Source organism: Hipposideros armiger, unplaced genomic scaffold, assembly GCF_001890085.2.
Source record: "Hipposideros armiger isolate ML-2016 unplaced genomic scaffold, ASM189008v1 scaffold_10, whole genome shotgun sequence".
Lineage (NCBI taxonomy): Eukaryota > Metazoa > Chordata > Mammalia > Chiroptera > Hipposideridae > Hipposideros > Hipposideros armiger.
The window spans coordinates 3,386,369-3,409,181 of NW_017731360.1; the positions used below are offsets into that span (position 1 = coordinate 3,386,369).

A 22,813-nucleotide genomic window follows, 5' to 3' on the forward strand; every position below is an offset into this window, starting at 1 on the left:
ATGGCATCAAAACATCCTCGGAACTGACTCTGGGTGGTGAACACACAATGTGATATGTAGATGATGTAATACAGAATTGTACACCTGAAATCTAGGTAACTTTGTAACAATTGTCACCCCAATAAACTTTAACAGGAAAAATCCTCAGAAATAGCCAAGACCTCTTCCTTGGGATAACCTCGCTGGAAGCTCAGCATTCCATAAGAGTTTGAATCCCCTGTTCCAAATACCAAGCTTCACACTTAACTTTGTGGAAAGGCATTGGTCACTATTCTGTCCCATCTCCACAGTGGCTAGCAGAGTCAAGCCTGGCCCTGGCCTTTCCAGGTCTTTCTGCAGAGTGTCTCCATCATCAGGGATTTCACACTTAGCTAGGCAAAGTGGTATAGAGTATAAGGAAAATCCAGATAGCATTTTGCTTTTGTATGCTGAGAAACTTCCTCCAGTACCCATTGATAGCTTTTCTTCCAGAAAACTATTGGCTCCTTCTGTTTCCAGTTTAATCCTTGCATCTCAGTCCATAGCTAACTCACACCCAAGAGCCTCGCTGTGTGGGCCAGAGCCCAGGTCCTTCCACTTTTACACCTTCTCTATACCCAGTTTCCTGGTTCCAAAGCAACAAGAAGGGCCTGGAAAAAAATCTGCATCTCAATCTATATTTTCCTTTTCATAATATTTAACAGGCTGGGAACAACAAAACCAAGATAGTTTAATAGGCATAAAACAAAACATATACCCTACTATCAGAAAATGAATCACCATAAGCCCTTGCATACACCACCTCTTTCTATCTATAATAAAATATATCTCATATATTTCAGAAGATAATTTTAAAAATCAGAAATCATGAACAATGGAACTAATAAATGTCAGCTGGTACTTTGAAAAGATTTATGAAATTGGTAGACATTTTTTAATTGCTTTTTTAAAATTGAAGTATAATCGACACAATAAACTGCATATATATAAAGTGTACAATTTCATCAATTCTAACAAATATATCAACCTGTGCAACATCACCACAATCAAAACATTGAATATATCTATCACTCCCAAATTTTAAAACTCATCACAGAGATTTAATGACTATAAGCGAATTTTTATATAACTATAATGAATTTGAAACCCTGAGTAAACTTTTAAATTACATATATATTTTTACTTTAAAAAATGTAAAACAAGGACTCAAAAGCAAGAATTGAGCAACAATTAAGGAAGACACTGAGAAAGTTATCAAAAATGACCAAAGAACACTGGGCCCAGGAGGTTCACTGTTTAATATTTCCAAACATTCTTGAAAGAGATAATTCTGTTGCATGTTATTTAAATAGTTTTAGAACATGGGAAAAAGGGGAATTTTCCTAAGTTGTTCAGAATAGCAGATAAAGATCCTCATAAAGATCCTCATTTCTTATCAGATAATGATATTACAAAAAGAATTCTCAGGAATATGAATGCAAAAATCACAAGTCAAATGTTAACATATAGAATTCTATAACAAATTACTTAAAATTATGATGATAATAATAATAGCTATTATTAAGTGTTTACTTAATATTGTCACACACTACTCCAAAACTTCACATATGTTAACTCAAATAATCCTCACAAAAATCGTGGAGCAATCATAGAAGAGATAGGTGGGCTGGCTTGTGCTGACAGTAACAGGTAATAACAGTACAGGCAGGTGCTGTTATTAAAAATAAACACATAGATATGACTGTGCCTCATCACCTGGGGCCCAAAAGAGCAGAATCTGCAATCCAGTCAAAAATGAGATTTCCTAAGACTAACAAATAAGATCAGACATACAAAAAAAAAAAAAAAAGGACACACAGAGAGGATAAGTAACTAAGATCAATATCACACAGCTTGCAACTAGCAGAGGCAGAACTTGAATCCAGGCTGGATGGCTTCAGTATCAACATTCTTAACCACAACACTATATGACATTATTATTATTAAAAGAATAGCATATCAACACAAGGGTAACTCAGGGATGGTTTAAAAATACAGAAATATCTTAAAATAATATACCATATATGTGATTAATCAAAAATAAGTATAGGGCCGGCCGAGAGGCGCGATGGTTAAGAGCTGGCTTGGGATGCCAGAGGGCCCTGGTTCGGATCCCACATATGAGGGCCAGTGACACTGCCCTCTACAGCTAAGATGCTGAACAACAGCTCAACCTGGAGCTGGGCTGCCCTGAGTCCCCGGCGACGGCGTAGGCTGCAGCCTCTGTGGCAGTGGATTGCCATGGGCTACCGTGTGTAGCCAGCAGCCAGCGTGAGCGGCCGTCCAGTGGCCGGCGGCCAATCTGCCTCACCAGGGAAGAGCTCAATGAATGATAATACCAACATGGGCCAGTGAAGCAACATCCTCCACAACTAGACTGAAGAACAAAAGGACAGCAACTTGTCTGTTCCCCTTCCCCCAATTCCCCAGCACTGTTCCCATCTCCCCGATTCCCCAACAAAAATCTTTAAAAAATAAATAAATAAATAAATAAAATAAAAAAATAAACAAGTATAACGGATAAAAATATTTGATACATTTAATACCCATCTTAAAATAATTAAAATCACTCATACTTAACATGATGATAGAATATTTATTTTTAGTTAATGGGAAGCAGTAGATATTCTCCCTTTAAAAACAGTAATAACAGCAGTTCGATGCCCGGCCTGAGCTGAGTTGCCACAGAGCTGCCAAAAGGTGGCAGGGTGGCTCAGCTAAAAAAAATAAAAACAGTAATAAATGAGGTCAGTCTTCACTACTATACTATTTTAATACTGGTTTGGATATTCTAGCCAAAAGAGAGAGCCAGAGACAGAGCCAGAAAGAAAAGAAAGAAAGAAAGAAGGAAAGTAAGAAAGAAAGAAAGAAAGAAAGAAAGAAAGAAAGAAAGAAAGAAAGAAAGAAAGAAAGAAAGAAGGAAAGAAAGAAAGAAAAGTAAATTTAAGTATATAAGAAAATATTTTTATTGCAGTTGATGCAATTATATAATAAGAAAGTACGGTATACAGTCTTTTTTTTTTTTAGATTTTTTATTAGGGAATTGGGGAAGGGGAACAGTGTTGGGGAATTGGCCAAGGGGAACCACCAAGTTGTTAGCCTTCAATCTTAGTTGTGGAGGGCGCAGCTAGCTCAGTTCCCAAGTCCAGTCGCCATCAGGCCACCCATTGGCAGCTCATGGCCGCTCAGCTCAAGGTGCCGTGTTCAATCTTAGTTGCACAGCCCACCATCCCATGCGGGAGTCGAACCGGCAACCTTGTTGTTAGGAGCATGTGCTCTCACCAGCTGAGTCATCCTGCCACCTGTTGGCAGCTCAGCAGCAGCTCAGCTCAGGCGCAGCTCACTGGCCCATGTGGGAATCAAACCAGCGACCCTGTTGCTCAGAGCTCGCACTCTTAACCAACTGAGCCACTCAGAGGGCCCAGAAAGTATACAGTCTTATCAAAATTAGTAATACTAAGTAAGTGGAAAGATTCAAGAAAATAAGCAAAAATCCGTAGCATTCACTGATGGTACCAGTATTAACTAATTATAAACTATAAAGATAAAATATCCAATTCAAAATACTTAGAAAAAAACTTCATGAGATGTTTGTGATGTGTGAGAAAAATCTATAAGAATCAATAAGAAGACATAAAAAAGGCTGAGTTAAGTAGAGAGAGAGGTCAAGTTCCCAGATGGAAAAACCAAATAATATAATGTCTGTTGGACCCTTGCTACTCCAGCCCCAAGTTCTGAGGACTAGTATCAGATATTCCCACCCACTACTATGTATTGTGCTCCAGAAATAGAGAGGCAAGGATGGATTCGAGCCAGTCTCTAACCCTAAGAAGAGACAAACATAAATCAGGGTTATCCAATAGAAATCTCATGTGAGATACACATGTAATTTTAGATTTTCTAGCAGTCACAGTACAAAAAGTAAAAAGGAAACAGATGAAATTAATTTTAATAATATATTTTAATTAACCCCAAACGAATATCATTTCTACATGTCACCAATATAAAAAATTATTATTTTACATTCTTTTTTAATATAGTCTTTGAAATCCAGTGTGCATTTTACACTTATAGCACATCTCAATTCAGACTAGCCACATTTCAAGTACTTAATACCTGTAGATAGTGGCTACTGTACTGGACAGCACAGATGATCATTTCAGGGTAATTTTGAGTATGACAGAGGCAAGCATAGGTGCCATGGGAACTAAAAGGAGGTACTCGTGTGTGTAATCCAGTCTGGGGTAATCAGGGTAGGTTTCCTAGAAAAGATACCTACTTAAACAGGCCTGGGAGGATGAGCAGGAATTAGCCAGGCAAGGGATGGGAGAAAGGCGTACTAAAAGGCATTAGCAAAGAACATGAAGGTAAGAAACAGCACATATGCCAGGAACTATCAGTAGGGATATTCTAGCATAAAGAAGAAAGCAAGAAACAGTGAGAAGAGGCTAGAGAAGTACTTCATGCCCAAATCTGCCCACTCTCTCTCCAGCCCAAACCAGGGCAGGGGCAGCAGGGGGAGGGACAGGAGGAGCTGTCCCTGGTTCTGACACCCAAGGCAGACTCACAGTGTAGTTTCACCCTGGCGGAACCAGAACTGACCCAGATCAAGCCTATTTCCCCAGGTCTTCTGTAGCATACATGGAGACCCCCAAACTTTAAACTGAGCCTGGCAGAACGGGACAGCCTTTTGAACAGGCTGTTCCTTAGTGGGTTGGAAAGTCTTAGGAACATCCAAGTCTAGGAACAGAACTCTAGGATTTAGGGTCAGATATAGCTAGGAAAGACATCCTCTTTGAAACAAAAGTAGATGTAGATCTACTTTACCAAATGAACCCCAAAGACGGTAGTTAACCTGCAGGGTCTTATCTTGACCCCTTAGAGAATGTAAACTAACAACTCAACTTTCAATCCAGAATTGACTCCTATTATCTTTTTTCACCTCCATTAATCAATAATGGGGCTCAATGGAAAAATATTTACAATAAATATGGCCTCAGTATATCAATGGGCCAAGAGAAAAAAGTCTTCACAAGTAGGACTACATAATTATCATTCATTCTTAAGAAAGTCAATACAAAATAATAATTCTATATCCATTCATTTTAAAAAATCTATTATATACTCAATGATCAAGATATGATAATGGAATTGTACATTGGCATTTTATATCAGTATGATCCTTTGGGAAGCAATTTAGCAACATTTGTCAACAGCCATAATGATGTTTCTGCTGTTTGACTTATAATTCCACCCAGTTACATACTGAAACACTTGGAATCAGACAAACCTGGATTAAATCTCAGCTCTACCACCTGTGGACATATAACCTTGAGCAAGCCATAGTCCCATTATGAATTGTAATTTCCTCATCTGTAAAAATGTCATAGAGTTGCAGGAAGATTAAATTAATGAATGAGGGCTGGCCAAGTAGTGCGTTGGTTAAGAGCTGGCTTGGGACACCAGTTCTGAGCAGCAGGGCCACCGGTTCAGATCCCACATGGGCCCTCTGCAGCTAAGATGGTGAACAACAGCTCGACTGGAGCTGGGCTGCTGCGAGTAGCCAGCGATGGCGTAGGCTGCGGCGAGGCTGCAGTGGACTGCAATGAGCTACCGTGAGCGGCCGTCCAGTGGCCGGCGGCCAATCTGCCTCACCAGGGAAGAGCTCAATGAATGATAATACCAACATGGGCCAGTGAAGCAACATCCTCCACAACTAGACTGAAGAACAAAAGGACAGCAACTTGTCTGTTCCCCTTCCCCAATTTCCCAAAGCTGTTCCCCTTCCCCAATTCCTCAATAAAATCTTAAAAAAAAAAAAAGATGAAAAATAGAAGGAAAAACAAAAGAAAATTAGAGGAACCATTCATCAGGTCCCACAGCTGAACAATAGAAGATCCAATTCAGGAGAGAGGAGAAAAAAATGGAGGAAATTATCAAAGATCTAACACAAAAAATTTTTTCAGAACTTAAGGGCTTGAGTTTCCAGAAAGGGACCATTCTGTGCTCAGTACACTGAGAGGAAAACAAACAAACAAAAAAACAAACAAAAGAAACCTCACGTAAGAGCACATCATGCTAAAATTTCAAGTTTTCATGAAAAAAAAAAAAGAGAGATCTTAGAGCTTCCTATCAGAGCACGTAGCACATTTTATTTTTTTGTTATTTATTCTTTTGTCTGTTTTATGTGAGGGCAAGGACAATGTCCACCCTCCTAACTGATACATCCAGCACCAAACACAGTGACTGAAAAAGGGTAAATGCATAATATTTATTGAACCAATCTTGTGTAATTTTGAAAATACACAAATCCCTCTATACACCCTTGGAAATCCTGCATTATTTATGGCAGGCACTTTGGGGCTGGCAAAGTCAACGCATCGGTTAGACCGATGAATCTGAAAATGAATATCAAATATTTTTTTAGATTTTCATTATGCTTTCAACGAAAGTCTTCAAGGTTTGGAGTCAAAAAGCCCTAGATTTGAATCCTGGTCTTACAAGCTGTGTGACCTGAGATTACTCAGCCCCTTCCAACAAAAATGTACTGACCATCCAGCCTTGGGGCAGGAGTGCTCGCAGGGAAGGGACACTTCAGTAATAAGTACCAAATAGTCCTTTCCCTTCTGGGTTCTGACTGGGGAGACGGATAAGAAAAAAAAAAATTACCAAGCCTCCCGACGGGTCGTTCCCCACCCTATTGAGCCCATTTTCCACACAGCTTCAAAATACTGTTTCAAACTGAACAGTGGTTCAAATTACTTGCCTGATTATAGAGTCCTTCAGTGCCTCCTTTGTGCCCTCAGGAAAAGTGGCCACCGAATTCTATGTGAGCCTCATGCAGCCCTGACACGCCTGCTTGGATGGCTGCCCTCTCACCATGGCGTCCTCTCAGGTCTTCCTACCGCCGCAGCCACGCCAGGCCTTCCCAACAGGGATCTGATTGGTGAGCGTGGAGGAAGGATTGAGCATGTGTGACCTAGCTCCTCCCTCCATCCCTAATTTCAGATCCTCAGGCCTGCAGAAAGCCTGCATTCTTGCTTCCTACCGCGCCCCCACCCCCGCAATTCAATTGAGGTTTAATTGACATTCAGTAAACTGCACATATTTGAAGTGTGCAATCCGCTGAGTTTTGACATCAGTATACTCACGTGAAGTCATCACCACAGTCAGGATAATAAATATATCTATCACCCCCAAAAGTTTCTTCCTGCTCCTTTGTACTCCTCCCTGTTGTCCTTTTCCTTCCCTGCTACAACCACTGATCTGCTCTATGACTCCATAGACCAGTTTTTTAGAATTTTATATAACTGGAATAAATTCTTTTTTGGCTGCTTCTTTCCCTCACCAAAATTATTATTATTATTATTATTTTAAAGATTTTATTGGGGAATTGGGGGAGGGAACAGCGCTAGGGAATCAGGGAAGGGGAACAGACAAGTTGTTGTCCTTTTGTTCTTCAGCCTAGTTATGGAGGACGTCGCCTCACTGGCCTATGTTGGTATTGTGACAATTGCACTCTTCCCACCTAAGGCAGATGGGTTGCCGGCCATTGGACAGCCGCTCACGGCTGCTCACGGCAGCTCACTGCCGGCTGTTGGCCACTCATGGTAGCTTACAGCAGCCCACTGCAACCCCACTGCAGCCTACGCTGTCACCGACTTCTCATGGCAGCCTAGCTCTAAGTCGAGCTGTTGTTCACCATCTTAGCTGTAGAGGGCGCAGTGTCACTGGCCCATGTGGGATCCGAACCGGTGGCCCTGCTGCTCAGAGCTCGCGCTCCCAAGCTAACTCTTAACCAACGAGCCCTTTGGCTGGCCCTCACCAAAATTATTTTGAGATTCACAAAATGTTGTTGTGTATATCAATAGTTCGTTGCTGTTCAGTGGAATAGCATTCCATTATGTGGATATGTGACCATTTGTTTTTTCATTCACATGTGGATCGATGCACATTTGGGTTGTTTTCAGTTTGAGGCCATTACAAATAAAACTATGAGCCTTTGTTTTCAAGTCTTTCAGACATTTGCTTGGGTAAACACCCAGGAGTGGAATGGCTGGGTCTTATAGTAGGTGCATAACTTTTAAAGAAGAACTTAAAGAATGTTTAAGAAGCAGCCAAACTGTGCTTGCATAATTTTATATTCTCACTAGAAGTGTATAAGAATTCCAGTTGCTCCACATCCTCCCGAACACTTGGTATGCTCAGTCTTTTTAATTTTAGTCTTCCAGTGGGAGTGTGATGGTATCTCATTGTGGTTTCAATTTACACTTTCCAAATGGTAAATTATGTTCAGTGTCTTTTCAAATGCTTTTTTGCCATTTGTATATTTTCTTAGGTGAAGTATCTGTTTAAATGTTTTAACCATTTTAAAATTGGCTTGCCTTATTAAATTGTAAGAATTCTTCATATAGTCTCAATACAAGTCTTTTATCAGATATGTTTTGCAAATATTTTCTTTCAGATTGCCTTTTCATTTTCATAAGTGTCTTTTGAAGAGCAAAAATTTTTAATTTTCATGAAATCCAATTTATTGATATTTTTTCTTTTATAGTAGATGATGTTTTTGCTAAGTTTTAAAAAGCTTTGCCAAACTCAAGTTCATTAAGATTTTCTTCCATATTTTCTTCTAAAACTTTTATAGTTTTAGTTTTTACATTTAGGTCTATGATCCTTTTGAGCTATTTTTTTTTTTGTATATAGTGAGAAGTAAAGGTCAAGGGTTTTGTTTGTTTGTTTTTTGTTTTGTTTTGTTTTGTTTTGTTTTGCACAAAGCAATTCAATTGTTGAAAAGATTGCCCCATTAAATTGCCTTAGCACTTGTGTTGAAATTCAATTAGCTATATATGTATGGATCTATTTTTGGACTCTCTATTCTGTTCCACTTATCTGTCTATCTTTATGCCAATACCACACTGTCTTGATTATTGTGGCTTTATAATAAGTTTTAAGATCACCTAGTGTGGTACTTATTTATTGCTGCATAACTAATTCCACAAATGCGGAGGCTTAAAACAACACACATTTATTATCTCACCGTCTGTGTGGGTCAAGAGTCTGAGCATTGCTTGTCTAGATCTTCTGTATAGCATTTCACAGGCTGTAATCAAAGTGTAGGCCAAGGCTGCGTTCTCATCTGGAGGCTTGACTAGGAAATAATCCAATTTCCAGCTCTTGTGTTTGTTAGCAGCATTCAGTTCACTGCAGCTGTGTAACCAAAAGCTTCTGGTTTTTGTTGGCTGGCAGCTACAAGCTACCTTCAGCTCCTGGAGGCCCTTTATAATTCTTTGCCACCTGGGCATCCCCAGCGTGACCAAAAGTGAGAGTGACAAAAGGACAGAGACCGAGAGAAGGAATTCAGAGTGAGTCTGTTAGCGAGACATTCTTATACAACTTAATGTAATCATAAAAATCACCTTTGCCACATTTCATTGGTTAGAAAGAAGTCACGCATTCTGTCCACACTCAAGGGGAGGGAGTTATACAAAGGTCTGAACACCAGGAGGTGGGGGTCATGGGGCCATCTTAGAATTTGACCTCCATCGGTAGTGTAAGTTCTCCAACTATGTTTTTCTTTTCAAAGTTGCTTTTGGCTATTCTATGTCCTTTGCATTTCCATATAAATTTTAGAATCAGCTGTAAATTTCTACCAAAAAAACCTGATGGCAGTTTGATTGGGATTGCATTAGATCTATAGATCAGTCTGAATACAAATAACACCTTAACACTACTGAGTTTTCTGATCCATGATGATAGAGCATCTGTCCATTTATATCAGTCCTCTTTCATTTCTATCAGCAGTGGTTTCTAGTTTTCAATGTATTGTACATATCTTGCACATCTTTTTTCAAATTTATCCCTAAGCATTTTATATTATTGATGCTATTTAAATGGGATTAAAATTTTTTTCAATTTCATTCAAAAGTGCTTAATCAGTAAACTTGGAAAAGTATGGGCCGGCCAAGTGGCGCATTGGTTAAGAGCTGGCTTGGGACACCAGAAGGCCCCGGTTCAGATCCCACAAATGAAGGCCAGTGACACTGCCCTCTACAGCTAAGGTGCTGAACAACAGCTCAACCTGGATCTGGGCTGCCCTGTGAGTTGCGGCCACAGCGTAGGATGCAGCCCCTGCTGCAGTGGGTTGCCATGGGCTACCATGTGTAGCCAGCAGCCAGCGTGAGTGGCCAGCAGCCCCTGTGAGCGGCTGTCCAGAAGCCGGCAACTGATCTGCCTCGCCCGGGAAGAGCGCAATGATAGTGCCAACTTGGGCCAATGAAGCAACATCCTCCACAACTAGACTGAAGAACAAAATGACAGCAACTTGTCTGTTCCCCTTCCCCCAATTCCCCAATAAAAATCTTAAAATAAAATAAACTTGGAAAAGTAGACTCCCTGTGTGGAAAACCAAGGTTGTCCTGTGCTTACTGTGACTAGGAAGGCAAGCACATTACATAAAGAAGAATGTCAGCACTCCCATTTGCCTTCTGAACAAGTCCCCTCATCTAAGTCTTATCAGCAATAAAGCTGACATCTTGCTCTTCATCCAATGGTCTAATATCAATGTCTATTTTTCAGTTGGTTCTGAACTGCTGTAGGGAAGAGGGTATGATTTATGAACTCCCTAAAGCATCAACATTTCCTTCATCTGACTGGTGAAACTCATATTTCAAAACTCAGTTCAAGGCTTCCTGCTTTCATGACAGTTTCCTGACATTCCCTCCCATGTGTCCCTGCTTGCACTTCCTGTGGTGCGTGTGGCAACACTTAGCTGCTCTCCTTTGTCCTATAGTCTTTCCCTTTCTCCTCCTCCTCCCTCTAAACATGTGAAAGCCTCAAAAGCATGTAGAATAACCATACTTTATTTATCTTTGGTAGCCCTGATGCCTAACACAATACCAGGCAGGCAGTAGGTATTCAAGAAATGCTTGCCAAATGAATTATGACCACAAAATGACTTCAGTCTTGAAAAAGGACAACCGTTTATTATATAATAGTTAATGAAATAACAGGACACAAAGTCGTGTATACATTAAGATTACAACTATATAAAAATGTGTGTGCATTGAAAGGTAATGTGTAATATAAATTGTACTTGTGTTTGGTATCTTTTTTGACAAGGATTTTAAAACTCTTTATTATTTCTAATGTCTGAATTGCCCCCCCCACACAGGGGCGGGGGTGGGGGATTAATGTCACATGGGACACTGAGACTCTGAGGGCAGCCAAGTAAAGGCAGTTGGAGAAAGCAGGATTAAACATGAGAGAAAAAAAGTCCGAATGCTAACCAAGTCCAAGGGCCAGGAACAGGGTCAAGGAAAGAGATCACAGAGACTGGGATTCAGAACAGGATCACTGGGAAAGCAAAGCTCAGGGTGGAGGGGAATTTAGGCATTGCTTCCTTAAATATCTGTGGGTGACTATGGGTTTCATTTGTTTTAACACACATTAAAGAGCAGCTACTTCATGCCAGACACTGGGTGCTGGTTTCACAAAGAAGAATAAGACAAGTCCTAAGTGGAATAAATACAAAGATGCCTAGGTTTATTAGAGTAAAGGTGTTGAAAATCAAAAACAAAGAGAAGATACTAAAAGCAGCCAGCGGAAAAAGGGCAATTAACTTCCATATTAGTAAAGGGTCCTCCACAGAAACAGAACCAATGAGATATAGAGAAAGGGAAAGAGATAGAGTGGGAGGTTACAGGATTGGGCTCATGCTGTTATGGAAGCCAGAAAGTCATACAATCTGCCATCTGTAAACTGGAGAACCAGTCTAAGTTCAAATACCTGAGAACCAGAAGGCCACTGGTGTTAAGTCCTGGAGTCTGAAAGCTTGAGAATCAGGAGCTCAGATGTCCAAAAGATGTCCTGGCTCAAGAAGAAAGAGGAAATTCACCCTTCCTTCATCTTTTTGTTCCATTTGGGCCCTCAATGGATGGGATGATGCCTGCCCACATTGGTGAAGGCAGATCTCTTTACTCAGTCTACTCAGATTCAAATGCTAATCTCTTCCAGAAACACCCTCAAGACACACCCAGAAATAATGTTTTACCTGCTATCTATCCAGTCAAGTTGACTCATAAAATTAACCATCACTTCTTCAAAGGAGCTGATAGCTGAATCTCCAACAGAACAATGGAAGCTGAAAGAATCAAATAACATCTTCACAGCTGAAAGATAAAACCCACCAAACTATATTACCTATCAAAATTGTCCAAAAATTAAAGGACCTTGGGTTGGCCGAGTGGCGCGTTGGTTAAGAGTTGGCTTGGGACGCCAACTCAGAGCAGCAGGGCCCCGGTTTGGATCCCACATTAGGGCTAGTGACGCTGCGCCCTCTACAGCTAAGATGGTGAACGGCAGCTTGACCTGGAGCTGGGCTGCCGTGAGTTGCCCACAACAGCGTGGGCTGCAGTGGACTCCCATAGGCTACTGTGAGCAGCCGGCAGCCAGCGTGAGCTGCCAAGAGCTGCCATGAGCGGCCGTCCAGTGGCCGGCGACCGGTCTGCCTCACCCGGGAAATGTGCAATGATAATACCAACATGGGCCAGTGAAGTGACGTCCCCCATGACTGGACTGAGGAACAAAAGGACAGCAGCTTGTCTGTTCCCCTTCCCTGATTCCCCAACGCTGTTCCCCTCCCCCAATTTCCCAATAAAATCTTTAAAAATTAAAGGACCCAATTCAAAAATGAGCAAAGGACTAGACTAGATCATTGTCCAAAGAAGACATACAAAAGGACAATAAACACATCAAAAGATTCTCAACATCAATACTCATTAGGAAAATACAAGTCAAAACCACAATGAGATACCACTTCATATCCCTTAGGATCACTATTATTTAAAAAAAAAAAACAAAAAAAAAACCCCCCAGAAAATAACAAGTGTCCTCAGTGAGGATGTTGAGAAATTGGAACCCTTGTACACTACTGGTAGGAATGTAAAATGGTACAGCTGTTATGGAAAACAGTATAGTGTTTCCTCAAAAAATTACACAAAGGATTACGATATGATCTAACAATTCCACTTCTGGGTATATAGCCAAGAAAATTGAAAGCAGGGTCTCGAAGAGCTATTTGAACATTCATGTTCATAACAACATTGTTCACAATGGCTGGGCACACATTTGAATGGTTTTCATCACCACCTATATGTTGATGGCTTCCAATCTCTTTCGCCAGTCCACATGCACCACCTTCAAATCCAGTTTGTTCAAAACTGAACTTACCACCTTCCTCCTCCTTACAAATCATGAATCTGCTTCTTCTGTGTTCAGTCTCTCAGTGGCACTATTACCTACCCAGCTACCAAGCCAGAAACCTGGGAGTCCTCCTAATGAGTCTATCTCATTTCCCTCACTCCCCATATCTACTTTCACCAAGTTCTGCTTTTTCTACTTTCTGAATATCTCTTGTGTTTGCTTCTTCTCTCCAACTGTACCATCACTGCTCAAGTTCAAGTCTCATTGTCTTTCACTTGGGCTATTGTAAAAAAATTCTAACTTCGCTTCAGCAGAACTTCAGCTTCAACCTACCCATTACACTATTGCCAGTATAACTAACACAGATCAGACTCTGCTATTCTCCCTCATCTACAGGATAAACTCTCAACTCCTTAGAATGCAGTTCAAGTCCTGTCCTGTCAGGAACTGGTGCCTTTGTAGTCCAACCTTATCACCTCCACTTCCTCCCTCATCGTTTATAATCTAAGAGAACTGATATTACTTGTAATTCATCCAAACAAATCATGTTTTCAGTCCCCCCACTCCATATACCTTTGCACATGATGAGAATTCCTAGAATACTTTCCACCTTGTTCATTTATAAAACTCTTATTTATTCTTGGTGAGATAGCTCTTTATGAGTCATCACTTCCTCTAATAAACCTACCTTGATCCCACAGGCTGGGTTAGGAACCTCTCTAAGTAGTCTATGTATACATGTCTCATAACACTTAACCCTCAAAGCCCCCTTATTACATGTGTGGCTCCCAAGTTTACAAGTCAACCTTTCAAAGGCCAGAACTTGTGTCTTTCATCTATATTTCCAAGCACAAATAGGAGTTCCAGAAATGGTTTTTTTTGTTTGTTTTTTTAAAGATTTTATTGGGGAATTGGGGGAGGGAAACAGTGTTGGGGAATTGGAGAAGGGGACCAGCCAAGTTGTTCTTCAGTCTTCGTTGTGGAGGGCATCAGTCGCCATCTGGCTTCTCGTCTGCAGCTCGTGGCCTCTAAGCTCAAGGTGCTGTGTTCAATCTTAGATGCGGGTGGGCGTAGCCATCATCCCATGCGGGAGTCGAACCAGCAGCCTTGTTGTTAAGAGTGCACGCTCTATCCACTGAGCCATCTGAGTGGCAGCTCAGCTCAAGGTTCAGAGTTCAGTTGCAGTTGCAGGTGGGTGTAGCCCACCATCGAATAGGCAATCTTGTTGTTACACCAGCTGAGCCATCCTGCCACCTGTTGGCAGCTCAGCGACAGCTCAGCTCGGGTGCAGCACCACTGGCCCATGCAGAACTCGAACCAGCAGCCCTGTTCCCCAGAGCTTGCACTCCCAAGCCAACTCTTAACCAACTGAGCCCCTCAGCTGGCCTAAGAAATGTTTGTTAAACTTGTACAACTTGTAATACAGTTGCTAGTTTCTCCATCTGATATACAAACAATTTGTAACACAGTTGCTAGTTTGTCCCTCGGCTCCTTAAAGATTGGCCACTAGCTTCTGGAAAATGAAGTCATTATAGAGGAAATCAGAGCCCAAGAGATGGAACAAAAGATGAGACACATGTCTTGTAATGGTGTTGACCAGTCTGACTTCCCTACTTGCTGGTCACCCCCACCCCCAGGAGTGGGCACGTGAGCCATTCTGGCTGGTGTGACACATCCCCCAGTGACTGATGCAAGGATGGACACGAACATGACACAGATAATGGGGAATGAAGTAGGGGGAAGGCCATCTGGACTCACTGAAATACCTAAAATAATGGGGTTCCCATAAGAAAGGAATTCTATCACCCAAAGAAGTAAAGGCATTTGGGTAGCTGAAACTTATGGCTACCAAGATCTACTGTAAGAGAACAGTGTGCCTAGAATCCCCTTGTCCACCTGGTAAACTCCTGTTAATGCTTCATGATCTATCCTAAAATTCACCATCACTGTCAAGTCTTTCCTGACTCCCTATGGCAAAAGTCGTTTCCCTTTCTAAGTAATTTTGTGCTCAATAGCAGATATAATGAAGTTAGGTGTGGATTCAAATTCTAGTTTTGCCACTCAGTTACGATGTGCTACTTAACCTTTTTGAAGCTGACTCCTCATGTTTAAAATGGGGATACCACTACCATCCTTGAAGGACTGTTTCTGGGATGAAAGATATCAATATAAAGTGACTGGCATATACTAGGCACTCAGATAATATTAATCTCATTGCCTCCTCCTCCCCACCCCATGCCATGTTAGAATGAAAACTCTAAAGAATTTACTTTTCTATGATCCCAGCACTTACGCAGAGCTTGGCCTATATTGGGTTCATGATAAATGTTTGATAACAAATAAATATGGAGAGGGGGATACTATGCTGATGGAAGTAACAATTATCTGTAGTAAAGCTAGTTATACACAGGATTTGCTCCCTTGGTGAACTATAAATTCCCTGAGGATAAGGGCCATATTGTGCAAATCTCTGCAATATCTTGCCATAACTTAACAAAAGGGCTTTGCTGGTGAGAATTTTTTAACACACGTGAAATTGGATTGCCCCAGGTTGGGTTTTGGGCAGTTCCTCTTCTAAAGTCAGTCTTAAAAAGTATGTGGCCATACTGCCCTCTGGAGACCGCAGATTTTTCTCAAAACATCACTGAAATAGATCTTCCATTTAAAAGCTGTACCCAGAACCCTGATGAATCTTGTAAAAGTTTTCATATGTGAAGTGTTGCGAGGAGCTCTTCTAAAATTCCCAAATAACAATTTCTAAAAATAGGGAAACCCAGAAATTAAAAACAGCATTTCCCACTGATCTTCTTTCTCAAATTTCTTAAATTGATGAAATTGCTTTTAAAAAGCAACCACGTGTGTTGCCATTGCAGTAGATTCAATATTTATTAGACAATTGACAAGAAAAACAACTTTTGGCACAAGAATGCCAATTTATTCTTTTTTGGACACATGAACACAAAATATCCCTGCAGGCCAAAAAAAAAAAATTGCAAAATTTTAAACCACCATCATCTTATCTCAACATGGGGATACCACCCCTCCCTCAATAGTTTAGAAAGTACCTCGTATTGCTAGAGACATACATCCAGTCCAAATTTAATAAAATACATTTTAAAACGTTACAGGTTTAACAATAGAGAAACAAAAATTACACCATCAGCCAAATGAACAAATGCAAACATTTTCAGCCACTAGACATAGAAAGAGTATGAATATGTCAATAGCAAGGGATAAGAAAATGGTTAATCAGTAACAAGATCTTCCCTTTAATTTTACAAGGAAAAATCCTTGGAGTTGAAGTCATATTGATACAATGCCCTCAGCCTCCACTTTCTTAAAATGAAAGCAGAGTTTACCACCCTGCTATTGAGCAAGAAAATCTTACAGCACATCCAGAAAGGGTCTCAGGGGCAGGGTGGAGAGGGTGAGCCTTGTTAAACAGTGGATTACCTTTTCCCACTGGAAGGGTCGGTAGCTGAGCCAGGTAGGTAAGCTCTGATAGAGACTGGGCACCAGATTCTAAAATACAGACTGTATAGCACATCTGCTTGTAAATCACCTCTGGAAGCAGCAAATAGAATTTACAGTAAGAATGAATATGTTGTGCCTTAACCGCTGGCTGCGTGAAGCCGGCTAGTTCTCTTTACAAATCGCCCAGGGTTCAATAGTTAACAACAACAAAACATAACTGGTTCAACAGCCAGATCGTCACCACTCTCTTAATTGTCCCCGCGCCTTGTCCCCAAATTGTTACTCTTTAGCATTGCTACATTGAAATCTTTCACGCTACAGAACACTGCCTAAACAGGCTGCATTTTAAAAAAAACCAAGCATCCTAAACCTACCTCTAGCGAATGCACACCTCCCATTGATTGACACATGCATAACGATTCAGTCAGTCCAGAGGGTTACGGGTTCAAAGTGTCAAGCCCAGCTGAAACTATGCATTCAGACTTGCTTGCAATCGTATTGCTGCAACTCTGATTCTGCAGTGATTACCTCTTGAAGATTTACCCCTCGGCAAGTTTTTTCCAACAATCCTAGTTCTTCCATATTCCTTTCCTCTTGTCCAAAATGGCAGTGTTGCACCCTTAAAAGGTACTGTTTTCCTATAAAAATAGGCCTCCCGGCTTTTCCTCCACCACCACACTGATTTGCCCCAGTGTACTAGGACTGAGGTTGTATAAATTGTATGGTTCGAGGTCGAGCATATAGCCCAACTGCAGGCAAGTGAATCAGGGCTTCCAGGCACTCCGCCTTGCTCCCTGCTCCGTTCATGCCAGGAGATGGTGAGAAGTGACGCTTCTTCTGTGCGTTATTAACAAGCAAGCCCGAGGCACTCAAGTGCAGGTGTGTGACCGCTGGCCAGCCAGCCAGTCGGCCAGCCACCATGAGTTCTTCACATCCTGGACTCCAGTGAGTCCGCCTATAAAATCTTGCTTCTCCTCCTCTTGGGTCCAGGGTGGCCATGCTGAAGGGTATTTTCTGTGCTCTCCCTGAACAAGTGTGAATAAAAGCAGCAGCCAGCCCCTCACCAACATGTCCTGATTTGTAGTATCCAAGTGAGGTATTTGCAAAAAAGGAAAATCTTAAGAAATTAACATCTGCCATTTCTTCCCTATGTTGTGCCTCAATCACAGCGCTTGCTTTCATCCCATTATATGCAGAAAATAAGGATGTCTGCACTCATCTTAACGAGCTAAGGGGCTTGATATACATTATAAAACTCTCAGAGATCAGTCTCGGCAAACACTTGTGCTGCCGCTGATCAACAGCACATGGAAATGTAAACTTCAGTGTATTTACAAGCTTGTTTAAAAGACAAGGAAAACAGGGCTTTATATTGCTGGGATTTTGAGAAGGCTCTTTTAAAAGATTTGGACCGGCTAATGAGTTCAAGCAAACACCCTTCCCCATCAGATCCAGACAGTGTTTCCAGATAGAGGTGGCAAAATCAGTTTACCACATTGAGTCTATGTCTTCGCCCAGCACCTTCCTCATCCATGTGGAGTGAGGCGCTGGGCCTTTTATCCCCGTTTCCAGCTCTTACTCCTGAGGTTCCAGGACAGAGAATTATAAGTCAGTGAAATTTGGGCTGGGCAACACTGACTGGAACTACCAAGACTCTATGTAACTGTTGTCCATTCACAAAGTCTTATCTACACTAAATACAAAATACATTTCCCCCTACATTTCAACTGTTGCTTGCTTTAGATCAATTCCCTTTGTTTGGACAAGAAAGGAATCCCGTCTCCCCGTGAATGGAATCCAGAATCTATTATGAAAAACCAATCTTTCTATGCAGCTTTAGTTTAATAAAAGGAAGGAAACCTCACCAAGTACATTTCAGGTTGAAAGAGAAGCACAAAATTCACACTGCAAGTCATTGTGTAAGTTACCTTGATTCCCAGGGGGGGGAAAAAGTTTTAAATGCTGGTACATGTTTGCAAGTTGCAGCATCACTCAATGTGCCTTAAGGATTGGCAAAGCCAATCCAGTAAGGTAGCATCCTGGTTCTAGCTTATTTTAAAACAAAGTGACAGGACACCAACTGTGACTATAAAACAGATAAAAAATAATTCTCTAAAAAGGCATGGAAATATATGTCTTTTCTGACTGTTTCAGAAATTGCCAGGTTATGGTCTATAAGAAAGAGCTGATAAAATCATACCGAAATCTCATCTAGAAAACTACGTTGTCAGGACGGTGGGGGTGGGGGAGGGGGTGGAGGGAGAGGAGGGAAGAGGAAGGACCTTAAAAAATGTTTATTGCCAAAGTTAACTTTCTATGAGAAAAGTTTAAAAATCATTTAGGTCTAACAAACCACACAGCAGCATAAAATGGGCACTTTTGAAAACTTTGAAAAATACTAACAGTTAATTTTTTTTTTTTTCAAAGAGGGGGAAACAGGAGTACTTTTAACCATGGCAGTGTTATCTGTCACCGTGATAATGCATTACATCTGCTTGTGTGACACATTCACAAAAGTCAACCAAATAAGAGAACTTCCTGTTTGAATGTGGAGCCAAATATAGTGCAATTGCTTGGCAGCCTGTACTTGCACTAGCACAAGTCTGTAGAGATCAATAAGATAAAGTAGTAAAACTAATAAAACTCTTTGAAACTTTCCAAAATCAATGCTCGTTAAAGGCATTTACAGTGGCGAAGTCAGAAATCTCCATTAAAAAGTCTATGGGCCCACACAATTAAATAGTTAGGCTGAACTGAAGTAGATTGTTTGGTTTTTCTCTCCCACTTTATGCATACATCCCACGCGATGAATACAGAAAAAAAAGGAATCATCTTCTCTTATAAGACTAGAGGGATGCGGTGAACACCACAGCTAGCAAAATATTCCATAGAAACCCTTCTTGTAAAGTCCTTTAGAAAGTTCAGGCTGATCAGCCTTTGCACGTTGAGGTAAAAATTCAGTCCAGTGCATCAGAAAAGACAATCTATGAGTATCCATTACTTTAAAAAAAAAATGGCTCAATTTTGTTGATGCATCAGACAGTGCTGCGAAGTATATATTCAGTGCAACTATTCCGAGCTGCTGGTAGAAGACCACCTGAAGTCAACTTGGCTCTCTCAAGAGGCAGGAGGCATTTGAGACATTTGGAGGCTGCATGGGGTGCCAAATTGGTTGAGTTTTTAGGAGACTCAGGCAAAATACATTGTGTGCTGGGTATCATGGTGGATCTGCACGGCTTTAGCCAAGGCCTGAGGATCTCGGCCGTTGCTTTGTCCTGACACGTGACTGCCTTCCGCACTGAGAAGAGAATAAAGCAAAACAAAAACAAAACCAAAACCAAACCTGGGTGTAACAAAAGACCACTTCAAACTTCACATGTTTCAAATAGCACGAATAGTGCAGGATTCCAGATCTTGGATTCTAGCTGTAGTTCCTTAACTAATTCGTAATCTCTCTCTAAACATCAGTGTGCTTACCTGAAAAATGCAACACGACTTAGTGGGCTGTTGAAATAATTAAAGAATGTTTGCAAATACCCAAATCCTTAACGGTGCCTCCATAAGGACTGCCATTGGCTGTTATATCTGGGTAATGCCTACTTCTTGTCTTTTAGGCTTCGGTCAAATGCCATTTCCCCCAAAGAAATCTTCCCTGACTCCGAAGCTCAGGTTAGCGACACCTGGAACATCCTTTCACAGAACCCTCAGCTTTTCTTTCATGTGAAAGAAACACAATTAAAATTATTAATAGGATAATGATTTCTTTCCCCACTGGGACGTAAACTCCAAGAAAGCAGCAACTTTGTCTATCTTACTCACCATTGACTCTCTAGTGCCTGGCACATATGATAGCCTCAATAACCATTTGTTGAATGAATGAATGAATGAATGAATGAATGAATGAATGAATGCATTTATATGCCTAACACAGTGCTGGAACATGACAGAAACTCAGCAAATATTATTAGGCCGCCAGTTTCCTCTTGTCTTCCCCTCACCAGCTACATGACCTTGAACAAGTAACAACGCCTCTGAACTTGTATCTTTTAGGATGACAATAACAACTTCTGAACACACCTCTTAAGGGTGACCCGTGCTATAAAGGTCTTGGTAAACTGCAAATCACCATCCCTCTTCTGACTCCTCTCACCCACTCATACCCAGTTAACTGTTAAGTATTGTCTATTTTATCCCAGGAATAGTTTTTACATTTAACAAAGACAATCTTGCTCTAACATACTTTTTCAGTTTCATGCCTGCTGGTTCCCTTTCATATGCTCCAGCCAAAGAAAACGTGCTATTGTCCAAACATGTCACTTGCTCTCTCTTCTCTGTGTCCTTTGTTTCCTCTGCCCGGAAAATCCTTTTCTCTTCTTTGTACATCCAAATTCCTACCCATCCAGCTATGAAATCTTCTCTAAAAGCCTTTCCTCTGATGTCCCATTGCACGTTCGCCTATACTGCTTTGGGCTAATTGTTAGTTCTATGTTTACCTGTATTACCTCCCAGACTGAAACATAAAACCCCAGGAAACATGTCTTCCACATCTTAGTATTTTTAGTGTTTACCACAATGCTGGGTATACAGTCAATACCTAATAAAGGTGTGGAATGAATTAATGTATACTACACAATGAAAGGTATAGAGTCACAGCTGGGCATTTTCCATAATAGCGGATTTTGAACCCTTACAGAAATAGACTTGCTGTGGAATGTCTACTATTTAGCAGCTGAATTCAGACTTGGGGAAGAGCCCAGAAATTGCTACACTTCGCAGATGGTCATTTGGAACAGAAAATTACTGCAGAGAGCTTGTTTAGCTCTTCAATAGTAGCTCAGTAACAGGTCACCATATCTGATTCTCTTGCGATCCCTACTTGGGGGTGAGAATGGTCGGTCTGGCACCCCTCCTGTCCCACACTCATACCCAGTTTCACTCTAGTGCCTTCTTCCAGACTGTGCTGAAAGCAAAGTGAACTGCGCAGGACTTTCCCTGCGTGAAGTGCAATCTGTAGGCCTGTGACTGCTCTGTCCGGAGTCAGGGTGCTGTGCCGGCCACCCTCTCAGGCCACTTAGGACCTGAACAGAACTGAAATGCTTTTGGCTCTATGGGAAAACCACATGCAATTCCCAGTTAGATTCCTTTCCTTGGGCAGACTTTAGACACACCATACAAGTAGGAACAGGCCTGAGCACTCCTTGCCCCAAAAGTCACATTATAAGCTTTCAGAGGCACATGCAATTTTATTCGCCGCTTGCCATGTAAACCTTAAGAGGAAGATCAGCTCCTCCAAAGTGTTTTCTATAGCAGCTCGTTTACTTTTTAACCTGCTGCTAACATCAAGAGATTTTATTGTGCCCGAGAAACTTGCCTGTCATGGTCTTTGTCCACTAGATGATACCGTGCTCTGAATGCCACAAGCCGGGCATAATATGCAGGGGCTGGAATGGAGACTGAGCGTGTGCACCGCACATAGGTGTGACACAGCTGGTAAGTCAGTAGCTGGAGCTCATCTGCGGTGAAGCAGTTATCATCCCACAAGACCTGGTAATGTGAAGGGCGGCTGGTTCCCTGGAGAGAGAGTTTTATGATTAATATATTTCTGACATGGGTTGACTTCCTGAGAGAAGAACTGAAATATACTCCTTAAACTCAGAAGTATTCCTGCCTAGCACACCTACAAGCAGATATCTAGACCAAAAGATAACAGTTCCAGGGTACAAGCATTAACAAAGTTATGCACAGTGTTTAATATAACAAGTCTACTCAAGCTAGTTGCTGAATTTGCAAATGTCTCCCTATCAAATCAAAGATCTGGACCAGCTTCTAAATTACCTGAATTCCTGCATGACTACAAAGGTAAAAGTCAAACTCAGATGGATGTGTGATGGTGCTATCCACTGTAGTGCCTGCTGGTACGTTGCCACTTTTACCTACCTACAAAAAAAAATAAAAAATTGTAATTAGTCATCCAAGTGCCAAATTGATCTCAAGCCATTTATCTATATCTATATCTATATCTATATCTATCTATCTATCTATCTATCTATCTATCTATCTATCTATCTAGTTAATTGGTAACCAGTTAGGAGGCTGCTCTTGCAAACCAATTTAATTCATG

The 22,813-nt window shown here is 41.1% G+C and overlaps 1 protein-coding gene across 5 annotated transcripts in view; it reads right to left on the reverse strand.

The window, feature by feature from the left end:
• Nucleotides 1-16,085: 16,085 nt before the first annotated feature.
• Nucleotides 16,086-22,813, reverse strand: part of LOC109391282 (protein argonaute-4) — a 63,077-nt gene continuing 56,349 nt past the window's right edge. For all 5 annotated transcript variants that reach the window (XM_019658729.1, XM_019658704.1, XM_019658697.1 and 2 more), the window contains 3 exons: nucleotides 22,528-22,629; nucleotides 22,064-22,263; nucleotides 16,086-19,990 (listed from right to left, as the gene is read on the reverse strand). In XM_019658729.1, the coding sequence (XP_019514274.1) occupies nucleotides 19,882-19,990; nucleotides 22,064-22,263; nucleotides 22,528-22,629 (411 nt within the window). In that variant the 3' untranslated portion in view covers nucleotides 16,086-19,881. The remainder of the gene's footprint in view (nucleotides 19,991-22,063; nucleotides 22,264-22,527; nucleotides 22,630-22,813) is intronic.